The sequence below is a fragment of the Sorex araneus genome, chromosome 3 (genome assembly GCF_027595985.1).
Source record: "Sorex araneus isolate mSorAra2 chromosome 3, mSorAra2.pri, whole genome shotgun sequence".
Lineage (NCBI taxonomy): Eukaryota > Metazoa > Chordata > Mammalia > Eulipotyphla > Soricidae > Sorex > Sorex araneus.
This window is the reverse complement of record NC_073304.1, coordinates 204,909,033-204,928,415: the sequence shown is the minus strand read 5'-3', so window position 1 is coordinate 204,928,415 and position 19,383 is coordinate 204,909,033. Positions and strand designations below refer to the sequence as shown.

Genomic DNA, 19,383 nt, shown 5'->3' with positions numbered 1-19,383 from the left:
AAGTGGGGTCAGAATATTTTTCTAAGAGATTTCTGAGAAGATAGTATATCTTGGCTAGGAGCCAAGATTAACAGTAGAGCATATGGCCACTTGCTGGCTGTATTCTTTTGTATGCTGTTAAGTGCTGAATCTGGATTGTTTCATTATTTTGGTAACTATATTGAAAGGTACTTTCTTCTATGAAATTACTCATTTGTGGCAGAGATAGTACAGTAGTGGGGTACTTGCCTTGCATGTGGCCAACCTAGGTTCAAATATATACAATATAGTATTATGTATAAGGTTGATAAATAAGGCTGGCTTTTTTATTATTATCAAAACAAAAGATAGTTTAAAACCAGGGCCAGAGAGAAACAGGTGAGTCTATGAGCCATCTTCTAGATACATTCCTTTGGATCTTTATCTTTAAAATAATCATATGGGGGGCTGGAGAGTGATCACTGAGCTGAGTATATGCTTTGCATGCAGGAGACCAGTGTTTAGTTCCCAGTACCATATAGTCCTTTAGGCAATCCCAGGAATGACTGTCCCTATCACAGAACCAAGAGTAGGGGCTGGAGTGATAGCACAGCGGGTAGGGCGTTTGCCTTCCACGCGGCCGACCCGGGTTCCATTCCCAGCATCCCATATGGTCCCCTGAGCACCACCAGGGGTAATTCCTGAGTGCAGAGCCAGAAGTGAACCCTGTGCATCGCTGGGTGTGACCCAAAAAGCAAAAAAAAAAAAAAAAAAAAAAGCAAAAAAAAAAAAAAAAAAACCAAACACAACCAAGAGTAGTCTCCAAGTACTGCCAAGGTATGGGGTTCAACTCCCCAATAATAAATAATAATAATAATAATAATAATAAAAATAATAATAAATAGGGCTGTAGTTATAGTACAATGGGTAGGGCTCTTGCTTGACGTGCAGCTGACCTGGATTTGATATCTGGCATCCCATATAGTTCCCCGAGCACAGCCAGGAGAGATCCCTAAGCCTCACCAGATCTGCAAAAAAAAAAAAGAAAAAAAATTGTCTTCTTAAATGTATTTTAAAATACTTAAAATTACTACAGAGTACTTCAGTGGGAATCAAGGGACAGGGTTGTTGACTGTCCTGTTACCCAGTTGTTAGCTGTTGGCCTAACTTGTCTTGATCACTTTTCAATTTTTTTGTGTTATTTATTTTATTTTTTATTTTTGCTTTTTGGGTCACACCCAGCGATGCTTAGAGGCTACTCCTGGCCTGCACTCAGGAATTACTCCTCGTAGTGCTTGGGGGACCATGTGGGACACTGGGGATCGAACCCAGATTGGCCACGTGCAAGGCAAATGCCCTACCCACTGTACTATCGCTCCCGCCCCTCACTTTTCAACTTTTAAGTGAGGGAGTTGACTAGAGCTGATCCAACCCTGATGTACTTGTAAGGCCAGAAAACAAATTATTTTCTTTTTGAAACATCTGAATAGATAGATAAAAATCAGTCTGATAATAGCCTTTCTTTTTTGGTAGCATTTTATTGTAATACAATTTCAAATTCCTAGAAATGTTGAAAGAATAGTAAAAACTCCTATATGCATCTAATTAGTTTTAGAAAAAGAAAAGTTTTTATAGTGCTGGGGATTGAACCTAGTGCCCCACATATGCAAAGCCTGTGCTTTATCATTGAGCCATGTCTCGTACCTTAGTTATGACAGTTTTTTAAAATAGAAGTCCCATCCAGCTGTTGGGGTTGTGAAAGTTGTATCTTACTTTTGGGACTTTAAGTCCTTGTCTGGTGGTATACTAAGCTGCTATTGCTGGTTGAGCTTTCTGGGTTAATGTTGTTTATTGAGCCTGTGGCTGCATTTGTGGCTGCATGCTCCAGAAACTCCATAACATTTAACTAGGCATGAGTTTACATGGCAGCAATTGTAGGATGTGGGCGTGGCTGCCAGGGCTGCCAGAAGTATGTGGAGGTGAATGGACACAGGGGGAGGCTGCCTGTGCCCATTCTGAGAAAACCCCAGAGTTATCAGCCTGAAAACTTGTGTACCTGAAATTTTCAGTAGAACATAGTTATGAGACAGTGGAGCCAGGCCATTGACTGGCCATTGGCATGGTGGCAGCTGTGGTAGTTTGTGTGGCATCCAGGACTTAGCAGGGTGGGGATGCCCTCTTTCTTTTTTTTGGGGGGGGGTCATACCTGGTGATGCACAAGGGTCACTCTAGGCTCTGCACTCAGAAATTACCCCTGGTGGTGCTCAGTGGGCCATATGGGATGCTGGGAATTAAACCCAGGTTGGCCACAGCCTTACCTGCTGTGCTGTCACACCAGTCCCAAGGGATGCCTTTTTTTCTGAAGGCACCCCAGAGTTTCACCAGAAGACTGGTATATCTGTGAATCTTTGTGCTAATTGATATCCTCTGAGATTTAATTTTTTTTAAGTCTTAGTCATATAATGATCAAACCCCCATTCCTTTACCAGTGCACATGTTCTACCACCAAGAACCCCAATATATCCCCCCCTCTCACACCCTCCCACCTGAGTGGCTAATGATCTTCACTTTACTCTCTATATTTTGAGTACATTCAGTGTGTCAACAGAGAACTCACTATTATTATTTAGAATTTCCCCCCAACAATCAAACCTGCTGAAAAGGCATCATTTGATAATTTGTTTTCCATTGCTGAGAGTGAAGAATATATGAGCTCGCAACCCTGCGGTTTTTGATTTCTGATATTTTAGAAATTAAGTCCAGGGAGATTTCTGCCAGAAGTCACCGAAAGACAAGACTGAGAGAGAAAAACCTTTCCCCTCCCCGGGTGGCCTGGTTTTGTAGCTCAGTTCACAGTCTAGATGCATTTCTGTAAGAAGCCACTGGGTGCCAAAAGTGATTAGTAGCCCTCCAGGATCATAGTCTTTAAGGAGCAGAGGAGCCGTTTTGTGTGTGTAGCCACTCCGGTTCTTGTCTGGGTGGGGAGCGCCCTGAGATTTAATTTTGAGTCTGTAGCTCTGCACTGATAAATGAGCTTACTTGATGTCTGTTGTGGAATGTAGCTGCTGGGGCTTCTGGAAGTATGGAGGTGAGTGGGGTGCTCCTTCTGAGGGCACTTGACTGAATATGTTGAGCAGTCTTTCCTGACTTGGGTCTTAAATGTAGAACAGCTCAATTTAACTTATTGCTGAAACTGGCCAATAGTCTCAGATATTACATTGAATAAAGATTTTTAATTAGCAAAATGATAATTCTGTCAGCACATTTAATATTTTTTCCTTTTTTGTACTGTGTATACAATGTTTGCTGGCATAGGAATTTCTTTAGAAGTTTTGAAGTGAGGGCTTAGGAGCTAAGCAGCTATGCCTTAAAACAGATCCAAGTTTGAAATAGCATTGGGTTCAGAAATTGTTATTTCAGATATTTCATCTGGTATTTTTTTAATGAAGGGTTCTTTGTTTTTATGTGTTTATGACCCATATCCCCATTTCAGCTTTCAGAATTGTTATTGAAATCTTTTCTCCATAAGTTTTGTTTTCTAATTGATTGCTGTAAAGAAAAGAGTTGAATTCTCATCCCAAAGGAAGAACTTCAGCCGATAAGAGCCTTGAATCTTTGCTGCTTCAGCTCATTTATGCTTTTGCTTTAATAGCATGTACCTATTTGCATGAGATAAAACTGATAATAAAATCTCATTGGGGAAAGATCTTAAACTAAAGAAAATAACAAGTCTATAAAAGTAGTTAAAGATGGGTAATCCAACTACTGATTAAAGGATAAATTTTCTGAGATTGTAGAACTGTGTGTTACGGGTTTAGACTTTACTCCACATCTTATAAGATTTCTGCCAGTTTCAATTTTAATTAATTTTAATTTTTAAAAAGTGTCTTGTTTTGGGTCCACACATGGCTTGGTGCTTTAGTTGATTCCTGCCTGTGCTCATAACTCCTGCATGTAAAACATGTCTTCTAGCTCATCATGCTATTTCTCTGGCTCTTAAGTAGATTATATTTAAGGGGAAAGGTCAAGAGAAGGAGAAGAAATATGTTCTGTCATTTTCCTTGACTTTGAAAATAGTTAGGGAGAATCAGAGAACAGAGGAAAGGTAGCAGTGTGGAAAGGATAGCAAGGAAAGCAGTGTGCTGCCTACATTTAAAAAATTGTGAGTAGGCAATCACTCTAAAACAACAGATCCCTCACTATTCATGCAGCGTTAACATTCACAAAATAAGAAACTGAGGCTAAAATTGAAATCCAAAAAAAATTTGTAAACTACTAAAATTCATTGCAGTTATTTTTGTATTTTATTTTATTTTTTATTTTATAAAGTAATTCACAATATTTGATCACATTTAATATTCAAACACCAATCCCACCACCATATTTCAGGTGTTTCCATCCCGTACCTCAATCCCTGCCCCACAGCAGAATCAAAATAATATAGTATTTCCCTCTAAGGTTGGTTGCTCTAGTTTGGATCTCATCAAAAGTGGTGTGGTACCCTTGGAATATGGGTAGGTTGTGTCCTAACGGTCCAGGAAAAGATTCACTCATGATTGAGGCTCGGCCTGAGTGTGTGGAGAGTTGTGGAGCAGCTGCCAGGGCTGGGTCCCTGGGGTCGGGGAGGTATTTTTGTATTTTAATAAATGGTAAGCCAACTGTGTACATTACTATACTAGTTGATAGTCAACCAAACTGAAGATTTGTAAGGTCACTTGGAGTCCTAGAAGGGAAGAATTAAATTTAGGAAACTGTCTCTAAAATTTCAATGTTGGAGAGGGACCAAGGCCACTGGAACTGTACAGTTCTTTATAGTAAGGAGCAGTTCAGGGATCTTGGAGTTTCTGACCTTGGGGAGATTTGTCTTCTAGTGTTCAGAGCCACGGCAGGGTTGGTACTCTCAGAATCCGAGGAAGTGACAGCAGGCTTATCATCTGCATCACTTTCATCTGATGCACTGGAAGTGGAGTTATGTGGAAGAGATGGGGGTCTCTCCGGTTTGACAGCGGTAGGGAACAATAATTTGCTAGCGTCAGAAATATTTTTACTTTGAGTACGTGTTTCTACTGGAAATGCAGTTTTCTGGGTCCCCTGTTCTTCAGGAGATACTGAATCAAATCCATAAATGGCTTGGCCTGTTCAGTCTGGCTTGAAAAACACTGGAAGAGCCTGGGGAGGCCCAGATTCTATCCCATCTTAGTGGGAGAGGATGACTAAGATTCTAACTCCCAGCACCCTAAAAGATCTACTATCCTACTCTCCTCTGAGTGGGGGGGATATAGCTAGAACTTTTAAGTCCCCAGTAACCCGAGAATTTGTTCTCCCACTCACCTTAGTAAGTGGGGGTCCACCAATGCAGTCCTTACCTTTAGATGCCCACCAGTTGGTGGTTCAGGCCCAGGCACAGGGACCCCAGCTATGAGTTTCCAGAAAGGCACCGCCTCCCCAGGCCAGACCAAGGACTGGGGGGAATGGAGAAACAGGGGAACTGGGCTGGTCAGTATCAGTTTATTTCTCTCTCCTCCCCAGTGTAATCTGATCTATCCCTTACAGAACAATCTTAGTCATAGTTTTGGTCTTAGTCCCAGTCATCCTGGTTCCATCATCCTAGTCTCAAAGACCTTAAAGTCCTCTCAGTTCTCGTCTTTCTAGTCCTTATATTTATCATAGTCCCTACTCTCCCCTTACAGCATAGTTATATGGAAATCGTGAAGGGCGGGGGTACGCATAGGTGGGGCTGAACATTGTCATAACAGAGATAAAGCTACTCCTTCAGAGAAAGTTCTAGGAAAATAACTCAAAGACAGAATCTCATCTCAGTACTCCAGGTTACTAGGAGATCCGCTCAAGGGCAGTATTCAATCTGGTGTATATTGCTTTATCCTTTCCTCAGCTAGTGATTCTTTTAAACAATCATAGTAAATTTACTTCTTATGATATTTCTAGTCATTTTGTATGAACGGTAAAAGACATATTAAGCTTGAAGATGGGCTCTTCCTGGGGACATCTCGCTATATATCCCAGACTACTATCCTCAGGCCAGGTTAGTCTTTCCTAACCCCAGCAGGGTCCTTATTCAGTTACTTTTCTTTGGGTCATGACAGAATTTGTTCCATGACTGTGCTCTTTACTTACGCTTTTGGTTCTTAGCTTGTCCCTTTCCGATGCCAGGGTAGCTTACAGCTTGCCCTGGGTCCATCCAGTCCCTTCGTCGGAATCCTCCTTTTGGGAATGTTAGGAAGTAAGGGTAACTGAGGTTTAAGTCAGGTAAATATGATGGATGCCAAGGTATAAATATTTTTTTGGAGTCAGTTAACTCTCATGTTACAAAAGCATAGCATCAACTGTCTTTCTATATAAAAAGGACATTGCTAAATAAACCATACAAATGACATAAAGGAAAAAGAAAAGCAGTATTAGATTATTACTGCCTGATGGAATTGGGTGTGTCTCAGGAGCACTGTTTATGGGAGTTGCTCAATAAACATAAGCTACCTGCAGGAGGATCAAGGACAACCCAATGTTATCCAACAGTACTAGACTTGTACAGTTTGATTTTGGCTTAATATCTCTTGGCAGTAGTGATTTGGGGCTTGAAATGACATGTTTTGTCTTAAAAATCACTGTCCCTGAGTGGTTCATTATCTCTTCACTTTATCAGCATCCTTTGTAGTGCCTGTGATAAATCATATTCTTTCTTCTTTTGTCTCTGTCCTTACCTTGTTCCTTAAGTAACACAGATGGAAACAATTTACAGTTTGGAGGAACCCTTTATACCTTCCTGAGTGTCTTCTTTAAATCTGATTGCTTTCTTTCCAAACCAGGAACTGTTACTTTGCTGAGTCATATCATAGTCCATAGCAGCACAGTTCCCTAGAATTCAGGAAACGTGCTGCCTATGCTAAATCTAGCTATCATGTGTTTACTGAAGGAATAGGGCTTGTCTTAAAAGGAAGTTTTGTAACAATTAGGATGTTTTGAAAAAGTGGAACTCTGAAAGATTTCCCTGGGGGAGAGTTTTATATGGGTAATCAGAGAATCAGAGAGCACCTCTGTTTCAGAATGAGATTATGTTCATGTCAGTAAAAACTTTATCTTTAAAATATTGAGCAAAAGAAACCAGGCATAGGAGGCTGGAGAGATAGTACAGCTGGCAGAGTGCTAGCTGGGAACTGTTAACTAATAAAGTTTTAGGACTGGAGAGATAGTATAGTGGGTAGGGCTTTTGCCTTGCATAAAGCCAACTTGAGTTCAATCCCCAGCATCTCATCTGGTCCCCCAAGCACTCATCAGGAGTAATTCCTGGGTGCAGAGCCAGGATTACCCCTGAGCATTTTGAGTGTGGCCCCAAAACAAGAGCATAAAGTTTTCATAACATATCTGATTGTTCTATAATTTTTAAAAAGTTGAATACAAAGCTTTCATGATTGTGTTTCAGTCATAAAATGATAGGACACCCATTCCTCCACCAGTGTACATTTCCATCACCAATGTCCTCAGTATTCCTCCCGTCACCCCCATCCAACTTCACCTTCTGCCTCTATGGCAGACAGTTTCCTTCTTACTCTGTCTCTACTTTTGGCCTTCATGGTTTGCAATATAGATACTAGGAGGCCATCATGTTTGGTCCTTTATCTTCTTTCAGCACACATCTCCCTTCTTGAACGGTCCCTCCAACCATCATTGACTTAGTGAGTCCCTTCTCTGTCCCAGCTGCCTTCTTCCTCAGCTCATGAGGCAGGCTTTGAACAGTGGAGCAATCTTCCTGGCCCTTGTCTCTACTGTCCTTGGGTGTTAGTCTTACATTATGTCACATCCTATTTATATTAAAATAAAACATTATATATGCTTATACATGTAGAAAATAGTAACAGTGGTTAGCCTTAACAGTTGATTTATGGGTAATATACTGGGAATATCAAACTTTTATTAATATATGCATATACATACAAAATTATTATTTTTTCTACTTGCTGGCGATCAAACTCAAGGACTTGCATTTAGAATGCATGAACTCTACTATTGAGCCATGTCTCTGGTAGCCAAACACTATTTTAAAAGCATAAAAATTGAGACAAGTAATGTTGCTGTTCTGGTAAAATCTGAAGTGTGGTTTAAAGGAGAAAAAAAAGAGTTGTGAAAGTGATACAGTTCCATCTTATTCTAAACCAAAGAAAGTGTAAGGCAGATGTTTTCCTTGAATAAGTAGTGAATGTGGGCACTTGATGTAAAGTAGAATTGAAATGCTTTGGCAATTGTTATTTCAGTTGATCCAGAATACCAGAAGGAAGCAGAACAGAGACATCGAGAATTGGCAACTAAAGCTGGAGGATTTAATGACTTTGCAACTTTAGCAGTCATCTTTGAACAGTGCAAATCAAGGTATGTGAGAGAATTTTTTGTATTAGAGAGTGTCAGTTTGAAATACAGCTCCAGTATGTACTTACTTTATGACTTCAGTGGGTATGGTAGTGAGTAGGTATTTTTTGTGGACATTAATGATGGTTATCTCTGTCAGGTGATTTTTATTTGGTAAACATTTGTTTAATATGAAATTCTCCTCTTATCTCCCATATCATTCCCAAAAAGCACCTTGTATATAGAATTTCAGTTTTATATAGCTAGTTGGGATGAGAAAAATGATTGGATTTGGGGGGTAGGGATTTCACTTGGCTGGCTCCGTGCTTAGGGATTACTGTTGGCAATGTGGGGAGACCACAGCAGAACTAGGGATCAAACTGAGGTCGGCTGCATGCAAGGCAAGTATCTAAACCCTTGTACTATCTCTCTGGTTCTGTAATTGAATATTTGTTACAGTATAATTGGAAAAGAAATCCATTTAAAATTTTGTTTTTAATTCACTCAGATACCTATGTTAATCTATCTGGTTTTGCAAATATCTTAAAGTGCTTTTTCAGTACTTGGACAGGTCACGTAAAAGAGCTGATAGTCACTTAGAGGGTTTTAGTTTTGTGTTAAAAACTAGAATGTCAGGGAGCTGGAGTGATAGCACAGCGGGTAGGGCGTTTGCCTTGCACGTGGCCGACCTGGGTTCGATTCCCAGTATCCCGTATGGTCCCCTGAGCACCGCCAGGGGTAATTCCTGAGTGCAGAGCCAGGAGTAACCCCTGTGCATCGCCGGGTGTGATCCAAAAAGAAAAAAAAAAAAGCTAGAATGTGAGAAATTCGGGCATTTTTGTTTTGCAGTGGAGCGCCAGCTTCATGGTGCCAAAAACACTGGATTCATTGGAGGTGCTTGTTTTCAGCATTTCGTGTAGAAGCTCAACTTCGAGAACTAATCAGGAAACTTAAGCAGGTAATTAAACATTTTTTTCCCCATGAGTATAATTTTGGACCTATATATTTCATACTTAATTTTCATTAATGTAATCTTACTTCTTATCACCTTCCTACTTGCTACTATGTATTGCTGTCTCCCTCACGTCATGGAAATTTCCTCATTAATCACTGTGTCACTGTCATCCAGTTGTTTGTGGATTTACTCGAGCGGGCATCAGTAACGTCTCTATTCCTCCCAGCTCTGAGATTTTAGCAGCCTCTCCTTACTCATCTTTCCCAGTGATTGGAGGCTCTTTCAGGGTTAGGGGAATGAGACCTATCGTTACTGTTTTTTGGCATATCGAGTACACCACGGGTAGCTTGCCAGGCTCTGCCCGTGACCTCATTAATAACAAAGGATTTGTTTCCTGCAGAAATAGAGATTAAAAAAATAGCTTTATTGAATTATAACTGACATACAATAAACATTACATATTTAAAGTATACAATTTAGGGTTAATAAGTAGTAGAGTGTGCTTTCTACATTCAACCCCCAGTACCCTCCAAAAATGAAGTAGACAATTTGGCAAGTTTTAACATTTGTATATACCCATGACCATCAGCACAATCAAGATAACTTCTTTTACTTTCCAAGTTTCCACTTGATCTTTTGTAATCGATTGATACATCCATTCATCCCATCTCTGGAGCCTACACCACTAATAACCACTGGTCCACTTTCTGTGTCATGGTATAAGTTTGCATTCATGTTACATACTTTTTTTGGTTGTTTTTCCTTATTCAACATAGATATTTGTTAGCTGTACCTTTTTATTGTGGTAAACTATGTATGGATAACGTCTGCCACTTTAACCATTACCTAGCTCAGTAGCATTAGATATATTCACATAGTTAATGTGTTTTTCACCATTATCTATCTCCTGGATTATTTTATCTTTCCATGTTGCAACCAACTCTCCATTCCCTCTTCCCTTTGACTTTTGTTAACACTACCCTAAATTTCATTTTTATATTTAAAATTTTTTAAATTTTGTTTTTCTCTCTTTCCCGTTTGTTTCTGTTCTGGTGATGATGATCTTGGTTGCTGTGTTGGGATGCTTAGTTATGGCGCTCACTGGGGTTTGCACTGGATTGTGGTGCTCATATGGAGGTGGTTGTGTGGTGCACTGGAGATCACACACTTTTGCTAGGCTAGATCCTTTTTCAAAATAAAAGGATAATCTGATATTTTCTGTGATATTTACCACTGTATTTGTGTTCTACAGCAAAGTGATTTCCCACGAGAGACTTTCGAAGGCCCTAAACATGAAGTACTACGAAGATGTCTTTGTGCAGGCTATTTCAAAAATGTCGCAAGACGGTAAGAAATACAAGCTTGAGATGTAGATAATTTGGTCAGAGTATTGAACTCTTAAGTATTAGGATTCAGGGTTTGATTATGATGACATTAATTGCAGTGACGGGGGCTGGAGAGATAGTACAGTGGGTAGGACGTTTGCTTTGCACACAGCCAACCTGGGTTCGATCCTCGGCACCCCATATGATCCCTGCATCCCTTCTGGAGTGATCCCTGAGTTGTAGAGCCAGAAGCAAGCCTTGAACATCATTGGATGTTGCCCCCAAACCAAATGAAAATAATTAGTGACCCTTTTCATAATTGTCATTTCTGTAGAAGGAACTGCAGTTATTAGAGTTGGGCTGTTGGAACTCAAGTTGGGTAAGAGAGGGTGAACCCATGAAGGATGACTGCGCAAGATGGAGTTTCAGCACCTAGGTTAAGTGAGAGAGGTGACTGGATTGTGAAAACCCAGTAGGTTGATGCGGCATCCTGGACAGGGACAGCTTGGTGTGGAGTGTCAGTTGTAGCAGAATGGGAAGGCACTCCTGTCACAGTTGTCTGGGGTTAAGAGTCTGAATGTAGTGAGAAAGGGCATCTTTGTTAGGGGAATGGGGAAATGATGATGATGGGAGATTTGTTAGATACAGAAGAGTTCTCCACACAATTAACTACATTAAAGATAATAGTTTTTGAAAGATAATAGTGAAGGGAGCTGGAGATATTGAAGGGGAAGGGCTGGAGAAATAGTACAGAGAGTAGGGTGTTTGCCTTGCATGCAGCTGGCCTGGGTTCAATCCCCAGAACTACACATAGTCCTCTGGGCACTGCTGGGTAAGGCCTGAAAACCAAAAAAAAAAAAAAAACCTGAAAGGGAGAAAATGAGAATGATGTGGGGCTGAATTGCAACTTTAGAGTATCAGTATGCATTATGATTCTTATAACTAGATGTGTAAGATGTATACACTAAATATGTACATTATCTATTTGTATGTTTGTAAATATTAGTATACATATATACCCTAGCTCTCAGAGGGACAGGGAACAAGGGCACTGTGACAGCAACCAATATACTTAGTACCCAGATCTTGGTTTTGGAATATCCTTAAAGAATTAAGAGCTCAGGGCTGGAGTGTAGCACAGTGGGTAGGGCGTTTGCCTTGCACTCGGCCAACCCAGGTTCGAATCCCAGCATCCTATATGGTCCCCTGAGCACCGCCAGGGTAATTCCTGAGTGCAGAGCCAGGAGTAATCCCTGTTCATCGCTGGGTGTGACCCAAAAAGAAAAAAAAAAAGAGCTCTTTGGAGAAATAGGTTGGAACATGAAGATGAGTACAGAAAATTTTATTTTGCCAGCAAGCAAGGAAGTAAAAGTTGAGGACATGTCAGAAGCATGGAGGAGCCAGTTTGAATAGGCCCTAACTGATTAAATATGGGCTTTTTGAGCATCACTGTAGTAATAAATAATAGCAGATAGCCTATTATATAAAATATGAAATGTTAATCATTTAAACTTAATGAGTGAATATGTTAAAAGTTCAGTGATGAATGGAATTATTTACAAAGTTGATTGTCTGTAGAAAATTCTTAATAAAAGGGGAAAGCAAAAAATACTAAAAAAAAATAACAAACAGCTGTATAGTGCGAAGCTTGGTAGAAGCTTCCTGAATTACGCAGAGTGAACATCATTAGTAATAAAGTAAATTGAAATGATGTTCTTGATACAGTAGAAAGAGAATGCAGCATCACTTCTGTGATACCACTTAAAATACATAATCTGAATTTGATCATCCTAATACAAATGAAAATTCTGTTAAGTAATTAGTTTATGATCTTTAAGTATGACAAGATCATGAAAGATTGATCAAAAACAAACTGGTAAGAATTCCAGAATCAAGACAAATGCTTCTTTATTGGATACTTTTGTTACAAAGGATAGTTGGGACATTGTAAAACTTCAGTGGGATCTGAGGATTAAATGTTAGTAGTGTAACAGAGGGTGGATTATGCTTCTATAATAGAATGTCCATACTTGAATGGAATGTACACTCAAACATATCTGGATGATTAGGCATAAGACTGGCAACTTTCATGATTTAAGTAAAAAGATTGTACTGTAGAACTTTTCTAGATATTTGAGGTTGGTTCGGAACATTGAGATATAAATATGACCATTTTCTTGTTATATAACCAAATACTGAGCAAGGGTGGAGATTTAAAAAAAAGGATAACATGTGAATCCTGTGTCACAGTATTTTTGTTTTTGGGCCTCTCCAGTGGTATGGGGGCCTACTGAGGCAGCATCTATCACAGGCTAAGCCTGTGGTGCTTGGGATTGAACTTGGGGCCTATGTATGCAGGCATGCACTTCAGTCCTTTGAGCTGTGCCCTTGATTCCCAGAATCACTCTTGATATTTAGGTATAGAGATACAGATTTATGAACAAGTGATTACAGTGTAATTTGATCAGAACTGTAATAGATGTATACATAAACACAATACTATAGGAAATAAATTATGTACACTGAGCTAGAGCTATTATTTTGACTGGTGTTTAAACAAAATTTATATAGATAAGTGTAGACAAGAATAAGAATGTGAAGCTAAGAACATGGGTTAGAGGACTGGAGTGAAAGCTGAGTTGCATATTTCATATGTAGGAGGTCCAGTATCTATTCCCAGCGTCACATGATGCCCCTGAGCACCGTAGGAGCAATCCTGCATCAAAGAGCTGGGAGTATCCAAAGCACCGCCAGATGAGGTCCCAAACCCAAACTAAAAACGTGAATTAGGAATATGATAGACAAGTGTTCTGTCAGATTCTAGAATTTCTTTTGGAAAATAATTTCTACCTTTAAAAAGAGATAAAGCAAAATATAAAAAATACCACTGAAAGCAGAAGATTTGGTTTTTGGGGCCTGGGGGATAGTACAGGGATTATGGTGCTTGCCTTGCATGTGGCTGCCCCAGTTTCAATCTCTGACATTACATAAGGTCCCTGAACACTGCCTGGAATGACCTCCCTGAGCACAGCTGGTTGTGTCCTAAACCCTATCCACTCTGCCCCTACTCTCCCACTACCCTCTTCCCCTTCCCCCCATCCCCCCCGCAAAAAAAAAAAAATCAGACTTGGTTTCATCATGCATTAACTCTGTGACCTTGAGAAGACTGGCTAATTTCAAAGTCATAGGCGGTTTCGAGTTTTTATTTTGGAACCTCTTAACACACCAGTAACAGTTACTATTAATATTATTACTTATAGGAAATGTTTATATTTAACTGAAATGACATGAGGGGTGTCAGGAGCCTGTTGGAGCTGGGGGTCAGTCCTTGGGATGCCTGGGGACCATTAGGTGCTGGGGATCAAACCTGGGGCTCCTTTATGTAAAGCATGTGGCACACACTTTTGAGCCATCTTCTTGGCCCCCTGACTATTACTATTAGTTTAAGGTAAATTGGTAGAAAACTTGTGGTGAAAATCAAATAAATGTAAGCCTGCTTATGTTATTTGTAGTATACTATATTATAATGCTTCATTATTAGATTTAACACTACTGATTTGTTTTCCTTTTCAATTAACTGTCATGTTACAAAAGTATAGCATTTACTGTCTTCTTGTGCCTATACAAAAAGGACATTACTCTGAATTAACTATGCAAAGGACTTAAGAAGAGAAAAACAATATTTACAATTTAACAGAGCACAAAGAAAGAAGTCACAAATAAACACAGGAATAGGAGCACTGTGATGGGAGTAACCCAAATAAACCTAAGCTCCCTGCAGCAAGGCAAAAAGACAAATCATTGTTAATGGTACACTTTTCTTTTTTTTTCCTTTTCCAAGATCTGTTGGAAGAACATTTTGTACCATGGATGGGCGTGGAAGCCCAGTCCACATTCATCCTTCCTCAGCAGTAAGTACCTTATTTTTTGTTTGTTTTTGGGCCATAGCAGGCAGTGCTCAAGGCAAGGCAAGCAGCCTACTCGCTGTACTATCTCTTTGTCCAGTAAGTACCTTATTTTTAATAAGAAATAAATTTGTAGGGGCTGGGGAGTTAGTACAGTGGGTAGGGTGCTTGCCTTGCACCTGACCAACCTAGATTCAATCCCTGGCACTCCATATGGTCCCTTGAGCCCCGCCAGCAGTGATCCCTTAATGCAGAGCCAGAAGTAACTCCTGAGCACAGCTGGACATGACATGTCTTAAAAGAAAAAAGAAGTAATTTGTAAAAATGTAGGAAATGCCTTAACATTTTTTTCTTTGAGGTTAGGTTTATTGTGTCTCAAGATCTTGCTTGTTTCATGCCTCTGTTTAATTAAAATATATGCTGCCAGAGAGATAATATAGGAAGTAAGGCACTTGCCTTTTATGTTGCTGACACTTGACCGACTCCTGGTAACACATATGGTCCCCCAAGCACCACCAGGAGTAACTCCTGAGCATTGCTGAGCATGACCCAAAAAGAAAAAAACATAGGAACTCTGAAGAATTTGGCTTAATTTTTTGTTTGCATAATTTGGAATAAAGCACATTAATGAGTTACTCTTAAATGATTTCTTTTATATAGCTTCATGAACAGGAAACCAAACTTGAATGGATCATTTTTCATGAGGTATTAGTTACCACCAAAGTCTACGCAAGAATTGTATGTCCAATTCGTTATGAATGGGTGAGAGACTTGTTACCTAAGTTGCATGAATTTAATGCACATGATCTGAGCAGTGTGGCTCGTCGTGAAATGAGAGATGATGCAAGAAGGCGATGGACAAATAAAGAAAATGTAAAGAATCTGAAGGGTGAGTGAGTCACTTGTCCTAGTGGTATAAATCCTGGGAGTTTTAATATCCACATTCTCACATTACTACATAAATATTTTTACAAGGCTTAGATTATGACTCTGGGTCTTCAGGAAGCAGGGTTGTCATCAGTGTTAGATTTGACTTCCTTTTATATTTCCAGCTAGTCTTGTTTCCTTAACTTCCCTGACATCTTTGAGCTTTCTCCGTGTGCTAGCCACTTACATTATCCTATTGAAATTTTACAACCCTGTGAGGTAAATGTGTATTCCCACTTTATAAATGAGGAGATGCTTAATCGTAGTATAATCTGCTTAAAATTCCATAGCCAATAGTTGGGGAAGCTGAATTTTATGTTATTTTATTTATTTATTATTATTATTTTTTAATTTATTTTTAAAGGCTGTGACCCAGAGCTGGGTATTTATTTATTTTCTTTTTGGGTCACACCCAGCAATGCTCAGGAGTTACTCCTGGCTCTGCACTCAGGAATCACTCCTGGTGGTGCTCGGGGAACCATATGGGATGCTGGGAATCGAACCCGGGTTGAGCCGAGTGCAAGGCAAACACCCTACTTGCTATGCTATCACTCCAGCCCTGGAAGCTGAATTTTAAATCCAAGGTGCTTGGTGTATATATCCTTAACCATTAATGGCACAGTTTTTCCCAGTGGTGTTTTAGTATTTTCATTTTGTATAAAAAAATCTTGTAAATTATTATTTCAAAGCATCTTTTATTTTTTCCTCTTTTGCCTGGTGGGGATTAGACCACACCTGAGGGTACTCAGGGACTATGTGCTATAGATGCCTCTCCTGGCAGTGCTCTTGGGAGCACATGTAGTGCTGGGGATCAACTGTTCACCAAACTGTGGTTGGCTACATGGTAGGCAAATGCCTTTAGCTCTGTACTATCTCTCTAGCTGCCCAGAACATCTTTTTCTTTCATTCAGGGAGATTATCTCATGAAGCGTTAGGTCTCTGATTGGAAGATTTATATAGTTATGCTAATGAAGTAGGATGGAAAGCTTTTCAACTTAGAATAAAGTTCTCAGAAAAGCTTTTTAAGGTTGATGGAGAAAATTATATTATGTCAATGGAGAAGATATTGGTGAATAATTTTTTTGAAGATCATAGAAAAGTCTTCAGACTTTTATTGTTATCAACTAGGTATTTTATTTTTTGGATTTTGGGGGTGGGGCTTGTTTGCTGCACTCAGAAGTGCTCCGGGGCTAGTCCCAGTGCTGTGCTCAGGGCACCTTTTGGGGATGTGAATAGAACCAGGATCAGCTGCTGTAAAGGCCAGTGCCTTAACTCCTCTACTCTTATCAGCCTAAAACTAGGCATTGTATTGCAGTGTGTTACTGTAGTATATGCTTTCAAAGTAGGGTCAATTTTCTCAAGTCCTCAGGCTTCCTTGCTCTTTATTATCTTTTTTATAGAGTTCACTCGCTGGTACTTGGGGCCACAAGCGCTATACCTGGCTGTCCTGTGCTGGGGACCTTACTGTGCTGGGGATTGTTTTCAGGGCCTTGGGCCTGCTAGGCATTCCTCTGCCACTTGTGCTCTCTCTCTCTCTCTAACCAGTGCTCTTATTTTTTTAACCATAACACTATGTCATTTCCTTAGAAGTGGCAAATTTTCTTTTTCCTATCATTGAAAAATCAGACCATCTTTTTCTCTCAACATTTCTTGTACTTTATATTAAAACTAAAGTTTTACTAGATTAATGCAATTGTTTTCAGATGGAATATCAAAAGAAGTTCTAAAGAAAATGCAAAGAAGAAATGATGACAAATCCATATCAGATGCACGTGCTCGTTTCCTTGAAAGAAAGCAGCAGAGGTCCCAGGACCACAGTGACACGCGGAAGGAAACAGGCTAAACAGCCAGCCCTCCAAATCAGGAAGTAGGAAAAGCAGCCAGGAAATGTGCTTCTACTTTGCCATTTATGTCAGCACTACAAAGAGGAAGTGGTCAGCAACTGTTTCTTGCATTTAAGCTAAAAGCAAATCAAAGCTCATCAATACCAATAAATAGAATTTTCAAAGAAAAGATTGGGTTGCCATTGTCATAGGCATTAAAACCAATGAAAGACAATACATGTGATATTTTTCTCACTTCAGTTTTGCTGGCCTTACTGGTATCAAATGCTGTCATTAAGATAGTTTTAAAGACATTTAATTGTATTTAGTCAGCGTGTGTTTCATTTGCATTGAAGCGTTAAAACTTATTTTCCTTAAATCTCTTCAAGGCCTTCTTGTTGCTATTTAGAATAGTGTTCTATCAGGTTATCAGGTATGTGACCTTTTCCTTCCGAAGGCTAAATATAAGAGGTTTTTACTCAGCAATACTTAGATGTCTAACCGTTTAAATGCTACAGAGCTTTATAGATATTTAGAGAAAAGAATTAGTAAATAAGAAAATTGCCTATGGCAGGATTCTTCATTGAATTAATATTAATCCTTAATTGATTTTTCTGGGATTATATAAATTCCTTTTTATATAAAAGTATATTGTTTAAAACAGTAGCTATAGCCATTAACCAAAGGACAGATGATTATATATATGTTCTTTTTTAAGCTGTCCCTACATACTTGTATCATCACCATGTGTGTAGGTGTGACAGTGTTTCAAACACCCCTCCACCTACTCTCTTGCCTCCAGCTGCTTAGGTAGCATCATTTAAACATCTAATATACCAGTCTAGGGATTTTCAAAAGCAGCCAACACTACTTCAGCAGTGTTTTGGATTGAACCTTGAGGCCAGTTAGTATTGCACTCAGGCCACACTCAGCACTTGCCCACTCTGTTGTTTACTGCCTTGTATTCTAGTTATGTGTGTATTTGTATGTCTCCCCCACTAGATTATACGCTCCTTGTGGGCAGGGACTATGTCTTTTTCATCTTTGTATCTTCCATGGCAATCTAGCACAGTGCTTTGCACATAGTAGTCACTCAGTGTTTGTTAAATAAAGCTATTAGTGTTATTAAAATTCAAAAGAAAGTATAATGTGTGTTTTTAGATATTTTTGGGTAATAAGTAAGAATCTAAATTTCTATAGGCAAGTGATTCTTTGATAATTATTTCCTTTAGCGCATCTAAATAGTTTTCTATTCAGTATTAGAAACTGGAAACCTTTATTGAGAATTCTCATGCGGACTCAAATCCATGTCTTACTCTTGAAAGAAGGTGAGTGATGATTTTTCTGAACGTTTTTTGGTATTATTGTTCATTTGAATTTTCATTGTTCTGTATACTGTTGCGGCACATTAGTCATTTGATCTAAATCAGTTCTCAGACATTTCCTTATAATCAGATTTTGAATCTCTTGGTGGGATGACTTTGAATTCCTGGAATTAAAGCTCTATTAAGTAAAATATTTATGGAGCATACATTATAAATCTGTAGTTCAGGGTTAGAGAGATAGCTTAGGGATTAAGATGTTTGCCTTTCATGCAGCCGGCCCTAGGATCCCTGGTATTGCATGGTCTGTGACCACAGAGCCAGGAGTAGCCCTCAGCACCATCAGGTGTGACCCCAAAACAACCCTCTCCCTCCCAGCCCCAAAGTCTATAGTTCACCCTCAGATTTCATTATCTGACCAATATTGTCCTTTTTAGCAGCTGCTCCCCCAGTTAAGGATCCAGTCATGTATTTGGTTTCTTTTAATTTAGAAAGTATCTTCAGTTTTGATTTTCCATACTAATGAAGGCGGGGCCATTTAGGTCACATCTGGTGGTGCTCAGTGGCTACTCCTGGCTTGGTGTACGGAGGACCATGTGGTAAGGATGAACAGAGGTTGACTGCATGGAAGGCAAGTACCTTACCTGCTGACCCCATGCCCTGCCCAATACTCTCTGGCCCTCATTAACTTTGGGGGGAAAGGGAATTGGACCACACCCAGCAGTGCTCACACTTATTCTGGCTCTGTGCCAAAATAACTCCTGGTGGTGCTAGAGGAGCATATATAGTGCCAGGGATTGAACTATGGTC

General features: G+C 39.6%; 1 protein-coding gene across 1 annotated transcript in view; it reads left to right on the top strand.

Moving 5' to 3' along the window:
* The window catches only part of DHX40 (DEAH-box helicase 40), a 39,186-nt gene extending 20,793 nt beyond the window's left edge, over window positions 1–18,393 (top strand). Inside the window, exons 13-18 of the mRNA XM_004608618.2 lie at window positions 8,226–8,340; window positions 9,166–9,274; window positions 10,524–10,618; window positions 14,438–14,507; window positions 15,162–15,390; window positions 17,132–18,393. Of these exons, the coding sequence (XP_004608675.1) occupies window positions 8,226–8,340; window positions 9,166–9,274; window positions 10,524–10,618; window positions 14,438–14,507; window positions 15,162–15,390; window positions 17,132–17,271 (758 nt within the window). The 3' untranslated portion in view covers window positions 17,272–18,393. The remainder of the gene's footprint in view (window positions 1–8,225; window positions 8,341–9,165; window positions 9,275–10,523; window positions 10,619–14,437; window positions 14,508–15,161; window positions 15,391–17,131) is intronic.
* The last annotated feature ends 990 nt before the right edge of the window (window positions 18,394–19,383 follow it).